We start from the raw sequence: 7,067 nt of genomic DNA, 5'->3' as shown, positions 1-7,067 counted from the left end.
GCACATTTGTGCGCAGGTTCGAATCTCCGCCGCTTCGCGGTTGCTCCCCAACGTCCGGTCGCACCTCAGCGGCGGAGAAGCAACGCGCGCGGGCAGGGCCGGACCGGCCGCCCCGCCCTCTGCACCTTCTTGCCACCGCCTAGTCGGGACCCGGTCCTCGCCCTCCCTCGCGCGCTGCGCGCTCCTCCCTCGCCCTACGCCCCCGCAGCTATCGGCGCTCGGCCTCCGACGCTGGGCGGGCTCCGCCCGAGCCTTCGGGGCCCATGGCCAAGCGGCGTGCGGCCGAGCCGCTGACGTTCCACGTGCCTTGGAAGCGGCTCCTGCTCTGCGACTTTCCTGAGGAGCCGCCGCCGCCGCCGCTCTGGATCCCGCCGCCGGGGGCCTCGCATCCCGGGCAGCCCCTCGGCGTCCCGGAGCTGCCTCGAAAGCGTAAAATCGACGCGGGGGCTATGACTGAGCCTTCGGTCTCGCCCAACAAGCGCCGCGACGGCGGGGACATCGGCGCTCCGGGCGGCGCGGAGCGTGAGGGCCGCGGCCTAGAGACCGGCGAGCCGCCGCTGCTGCAGCCGCCCGTGAGGCCCCGCGGGCCGGGGGAGGAGCCCCGGGGTGTCCAGCCCCCGAGGGGCGGTGGCGACGACGGGGCGGGGCGCGCAGAGCCCCCACGGGGAGACTGGGGGGCCGCACCGCGCCAGGTAGGGGCTGCCGGTAGGCTGGGCGCTCCGGGGACGGGGGCGGAGTGAGGGCAGAAGGGGTCACCCTTTTCTAGGCATTTTGCGCACCGGGAAGGAACCAGTCGTTCCCCTCTACACGTGTTCGTCAAGATGCCCCCAAGATGAAAAACGGGTTCCCCGCCGCGGGACTTAAACAGCGACCCTTAGGCGACACACTAAGGGCTCCACAGCCCACCCTTAGCAGCATTTTGGGAGAGTCGGACAGGCTGAGAGCTCTAAGCTAAACTAGGGGGAAACTGACCGTCGGGTGAGGTAGACGCGGCCTTGCTCCTTGAGCACCTGTGAAGTGTAAGCGGGAAGCAGGAGCGTGGGGCACGATGCTGTAGAGCTTAGAGAAGACGCTGGCCTTGAACTGCGATAAGTTCAGCCCAACAACAGAAGTCAGCGAAAGGTGTATCGTGCCTTCCTTGGTTTAACGATGATTCTTTTTCTGTAATTCGTGGTGAATTTCTTTCTAAAGAGGGTGACCAATTTGGTGGCCATCACTTGGACGTCCTTTAGGCATGGTACCACTCTTTAGCAGAGAGGAAAGGCCTTCGCGTTTTGGGAAAAGGCTTTAACTCAGTGTTGAATCTGATCCTGTGAAAAAGAGTCGTTGAAAATTAATTTGCTTCTCAGGGTAAAGCATGTATGGGTAGGCTCTTTGGAGAGTTCTCGTTCCTTGGGAAATGAGCCTGCCCCATCTCTGCGCATAAGATCTGTCTAGATCTGTGCTGTTCAGTGTGGTTTGTGACACAGCTGAACACCTGAAATGTGACTGACTAGTCCCAAATTGAGATGTGCAAGTGTGAAATACACACAGATTTCGAAGATCTCAAAAATTTTTATATTGATCACACGTTGAAATAATTTGAAGATAGGATTGAATAAAATGTATTAACATTTATTTCACCTTTTACTTTTTTTAATATGACATTAGAAAATTTTAAATTACGTTTGTGAGTGGCATTATATACTTATTGGACAGCTTTGGTCTAGTCAGGAATTCGAGCTGTGTTTTGGCAGTTCTGGGTTGACTTAACAGGAGCTTTGGGGTTGGAAGAACCAAACGTAGGACTCGGAATTCACAAAATTCTCTTCAGCCACTACCTCATAGCATCCACCCCGTATTTTTCCGTTGTCTTAAGTATCTTATGCAGAATTTATCAAGTACCTTGCCAATAAAATAATGGGAATTTTATCTTTTTAGTTGGGAAAGATCTTTTTCTGTAATTCTGAGAAATTATCCTTTAGATATAATTATTATGATGAGCATTTCTGGATGAAATTATAAATTGTAGCTATTTCCACCCCCAGTTTTCTTGGAATTTAGAAAACATGAGCCTTATTTAGACTTTTTTTTTCAGACTACTTTTAGATGTTCAAATCAGGTTACTTAAGAGTGAATGATAGCACTTGTGTTTTGAAAATAAAGTAATTAGAATTTCCAATTAAATCATGCGCCAATGTGTAAAACCTGAAAAAAACAAAAAACCAGGATGATAGTCATCCAGACCTGTTCCATATGGAGATAAGGACTGTGTAGTTTGAAGACCTATTTTTGGTACCCCACGCATACCTAGGATTGTCTTTCCTTCCAGAATGTATTGACTGCAGTGTGCCACAAATTGTTGAGGGAAATGGAAATGATAGGTAGGCAAAGAGAATTTTTCTAGTGAACTGACACACAGATCTGCTTAGAATCTCCTAGACACACCTATATCTTACTCCACAGAGTTGATTACGTCTGTCAGTTCTCTGCTTCCTGTAGTCACTACAAGCCCACAGCAGGGAACAAGCTTGGCTGTAGGGGTTCCTTCTTCACCAGGACTAGTCCCCTGTTTTCTTTTCTTTTGGCAGAAGCCCAGGAACTGTCATGTTCCTTTCTTTTATTCTGTTCTTGAACTTCTGTGCAAACTTAAATTTTCTCCAGAGTCCCTCTTTCTTTCCTGCCACCAAAGATGCAGGGGTTTTGTTTGAAGGGTTTTACAGTCAAGAGAAGATAGGATATAGCAAAAACATGGAGAAGTTAACCTTTTTCCATTCATGGAGCAAATGTCTCCCTGGTTCCTGTTGCACTCAGAATAGAGCTTAAGTCCCTGCCCTTCCTTACCCTTGGGATCTCATTTAAGAAAAATTTCCTCAGAGATGTCTTTTCTGTATTGATGCAGTCTAGGCAGAGTAGTGGTGCCTCCTTTCTGTCCTAGAACCTCAGAATATTTAATGAGTTTCAGATTTTTTTTTTTTAAACTGGAGAAGTAAAATAAAACCAGGTATTACTTCAAAAAGTATTTGTGTATTTTCTCATGTTAATGTCACTTACTCTGTCATTCATTACTCTGTCAGTGCTGACCCTTACTGTTAGATGCTTTTAATAGAAGGGAAACCAGAAATGTCTTCTTTTACTAAGAAGAAAGGGATATTGGTTCATAGGCTTCTTGGAATATAATACCTAGCTATATTGGGCAGTCATAGTGCTAAACCGTAATTTACACAAGTCTACTTTTTACTGATGAGAAAGCAGACCTAGATCAAGATCAGAGTTAGTAGGTGGTGGAGTTATCATATGAACCCAGGTCTGTCTGGTGGCAAAGTTTGTACTGTTAGCTACTAGTTACACTGACATCATTAAGGGATCTTTTTGGGCCTGTGTTTATAAGTAAGTACTTTGAACAATAAGTTTTTTCCAAAAGGCAGAGAAATTGGTCCTTGTTCTTAACCCTATTTACTTATTAAAATGAAATTTTTCTTGACATTTCTACCCCAGTGTTAAGAAATTCTAAAGAAACTTTCAGTTCTCTAAGCCTTACTGTCTAAGGCGCTGAATGAAATTACTGAGATAAAGTCTTACAGATCTGTGCTTTCCATTAAAGTAACTAGCCACATGTGGCTATTGAGCATTGAAATGTGGCTAGTCTGAATAGTGCTGGAAGTATAAAATATCTGCCAGATTTTGAAAACTTAGTGTAATAATAAAAGGAATGTAAAAATCTCATTAATTTTTTAATATTGACTGCATGTTGAAACAGTAATAATTTGACTATATTGGGTGAAGCAAAATTTTAAGATTGATTTCACCTGTTTTTACTTTTTAGAAAATTTTAAATTACAGATGTAGCTTCCATTGTATTTCTGTTGGATAATGCTGCTATAGCAAATGTGAATGTAAAGCATGAACACAACTTAGTGAACTAAATATAGATATATAGATATCCATCTGGGAATGGTGTTAACCTTCCAAATGGTCACCCTGAAAGCCTGTATATAATTTCAGTGCCACCTCCTTTGCAAAAAGTAGTTTTGGGATGCTTTTGAAATTTTGTGCCAATTTTTAACTTTATTGGAACATCAGCTTCATCACTTCATAGTTACTTTAAACAATTTTATAGCCTTTCAGAGTAAACTGTTGAATTTTTAAGGGGCCAGCACTCACTTGGAATTATAATTTTGGTATACTGATTTAAAAGTCATGTCTTGTAAAATAATGATCAGTTTAAGATCTTCTTGCTATTTACCATGTTTTTATTCTAATGCTTTTTAGAAAGTTGTCAAAATATTTTAGCCTATGTAAAGTCAATCCCTTAAAATACCAAACCTCAGGGAAAAGAACAAAAGTAAGTTTTACAGTGTGTGTATGTATTTTTTAAATAAATTGTTTTCCTCACTGAAAGGTAAAAAAAAATTTAAGACTGTCTTCAGGCATTACTTTTTGGTTGAAAAATACAAGAAAATCCTGGGAAGAGAAGCTCTTGGAGGAGATTCTTTTAAATTTAAACTACTAACAAGAAATATTTTCACAAATTCATGAATATGAAAATTCACAGATTTGACTGTGTCCATGAAGTACTTTGATTAGGCAGAATTAAAAGTATATTTTTTACTGAAGATGCAAAGTAAAAGACTGCAAAATCTTACGTGAGTTTGCTTTTAAGACAGAAAAAAATTTGTTTTGTGGAGAAACTTAACTTTTCTAGACCATTGATGTACTTTCATCTCTCTTTTCTTTTCATCAAAGCTAAATGACGAATTTTGGCAGTATAACACCTTCCAGTACTGGAGGAATCCTTTACCACCTATTGATCTGGCAGACATTGAAGATGTAAATGAAGACAACCTGACGGAAACAACACTTCAGGGCAAGAATGAAGTGGTTGAGATTGACATGGAATCCTGATAGAAGGGGCTGAAGAAATGGGTTTTTCTGAATTTGAGGAGACATCTCTTAAGTGAATTTATGTATTCTTGAGGAAAAAAGCTATTTTCCATACTTAATGTGATACCATTCTCAAACCTGAAAAATGAGGAAAAGTTGTTTTAAAGATAAATGCCTGCAGTCACTGCTGAACCTACCAATAGGGATTTGTCAAGGATATAGTACAGTTATAGGGGAAGTATCTTATGTGTTCTTGAAGAAAAATTTATGTTTAGGTTCTGAATTTGAAGATACCAGTCTTATAAAAAGGAATTATGACAGTTTTAGAAATAGATGGGAAATATTCAGATGTTCTTGTTGCACCAAAAAGTTAATTTGTGGTACATGAAGTGAATATTGTTTTATAATAACTTATTAATAAAAGGCTTTCTAATACATTTTATTGACTCTTCATAGTTGAACAAATAGCTGACTTAAACATCTGTGCAAACTTAAAATGTGGGAGATTCTTTCTGAAACCTGGTATTGTTTTAAAAGAGCTTTCTAAATGTAGTGAGAATTTCGATTTGGGTAGCATGTTTGCATAACTTCCAATATTTAATGTTTGTTAAACTTGACTTTAGGTAATCAAAAATAAAGAACATTGAGAAATCAGTAGGTGCTTCCCTCCCCCGTTTCCCAGGATAAGAGGAAAGAAGTTATCATATATTTTTTTAAATTTTTTGGTTTTGAATTGCTTTGAGGGCATGGTTTTTATTGCTTATTACTTTAGACTTGTTCTCAGTACTGACAGCACTTCAAAAATCTTTGCCTGGGCGCCACTCTTGAGAGGTTGACAGATGTTCTGAGGTGGGCTTTGGGTATAGCTATTTTTTTAAGCACTAATCTTCCTACCATTCCTCAAGTGTGCAGACAGGTTTGAGAACCACTAGATTAATGGCAGTTTTTCCTGTTTAAAGGAGATAACTAATTTGAGCTGAAGCAATGCCTCCTTAATTAGCTTTGTTTTTATTTTGCTCTGTTGATGGCTTTGTTAGAACTAAATTATTGTGTTGTTTATTACTATTTTCATTGTTAAAGAAATAAAGTAAGCAATTTGTGTTTGAGTTATATGAGTATCAGTAATTAAGTTAATTAACTCTTATACTGCTTCCAGAATATTGGCTTTGTAATTGACTTAACTCATCCTTGCTTGTATATATTTTGTTGTTGTTTATGACATTAGATCCAAAACTTAGGAAGGATGATAAATGCCAATGAGAGAGAAGAAAAAAACAATGTTTTGTGTGTACTGTAGGATTTAAGTATGAGTTGACATTAATAATATTCTAGAACAGAAGACAAACTGTATAGTGTTAGAGTTAAGTCTTTGGAGTCAGGCATAGTTCAAAGTCTTGTCCTGCCACTTTCTACCTATGTAACATTAAGCAAGTTCTTTTTCATTTCCAAGCCCCAGATTCCTCACTTGTAAATTGAGAAACAATAAATAGTATCTACCTCAGACTATGTTTATTGTCAAGCAGTGTACTAGGTACTTTACTTGCATCAATTTGTTTAATTCTCGTAATCTAATAGGTACAAAATTTTAATTAGAATAAATGTGCTTTCTATATAGTTGCACTTCATTCCACTTTAAATTTCTACTAGAAGTTTAAAGGTAAGAGGTGGGATTGACGAAATAGCAATCAAAGCAGGCAGGTGGGAGGAAGCAGTTAAAATACTGTGGAAAAAATAAAAGGGTAAAATTTCTTCCCCCATTCTATTTGACCTGAGAGTAGGAATGTGTCCATTTTTGTTCAGTGCTCTTCTAAGTGCCCAGAACAGTGCCTGTAACATAGTAGACAGTCAATAAATATTGCATGAACAAGTGAATGGGTGTTCTTATCTGTTAATGGGAAGGTCTTGCCAGCAATATTAGGCCATTTTTGAAAATGCATATACAAAAGTTTCATTGTAAAGATCAAGTAGTAAAACATTGGTAATGTGCTAAATTTACTATATTGTGTAATAATATAAGGACTAAGATGTCTTCCAAATGAACAATAGAAGGTGGTTATTTGACAGATTTCATAGGACACCACATTGCAGTGTCTGAGTGAGATTCAAAGAGTAGCTTGGACAACTCTGAAGCATCTGTCAAAAAAATACTAAAACCATAGGGTAGAGATTCAGGGGAAATATTTGCTGTTAATATGTTAAAAGAT

At 40.0% G+C, this 7,067-nt stretch overlaps 1 protein-coding gene across 1 annotated transcript; it reads left to right on the top strand.

Annotated features, from left to right (window-relative positions):
• C10H9orf40 (chromosome 10 C9orf40 homolog) lies at positions 1-6,735 on the top strand. The gene is made up of 2 exons (XM_031449894.2): positions 1-692; positions 4,726-6,735. Exons 1-2 carry the CDS (start codon positions 264-266, stop codon positions 4,882-4,884), a joined length of 588 nt encoding a protein of 195 aa, XP_031305754.2. The 5' UTR covers positions 1-263; the 3' UTR covers positions 4,885-6,735.
• Positions 6,736-7,067: the final 332 nt, after the last annotated feature.

This window comes from Camelus dromedarius, chromosome 10, assembly GCF_036321535.1.
Source record: "Camelus dromedarius isolate mCamDro1 chromosome 10, mCamDro1.pat, whole genome shotgun sequence".
Lineage (NCBI taxonomy): Eukaryota > Metazoa > Chordata > Mammalia > Artiodactyla > Camelidae > Camelus > Camelus dromedarius.
This window is presented reverse-complemented; position numbering and strand designations above follow the sequence as displayed.

Coding starts and splice junctions, on each gene's coding strand:
- C10H9orf40 (XM_031449894.2), top strand. CDS start 264: ATGGCCAAGCGGCGTGCGGCCGAGCCGCTGACGTTCCACGTGCCTTGG. Junction 693..4,725: donor GGGGGGCCGCACCGCGCCAG/GTAGGGGCTGCC, acceptor TTTTCATCAAAG/CTAAATGACGAATTTTGGCA.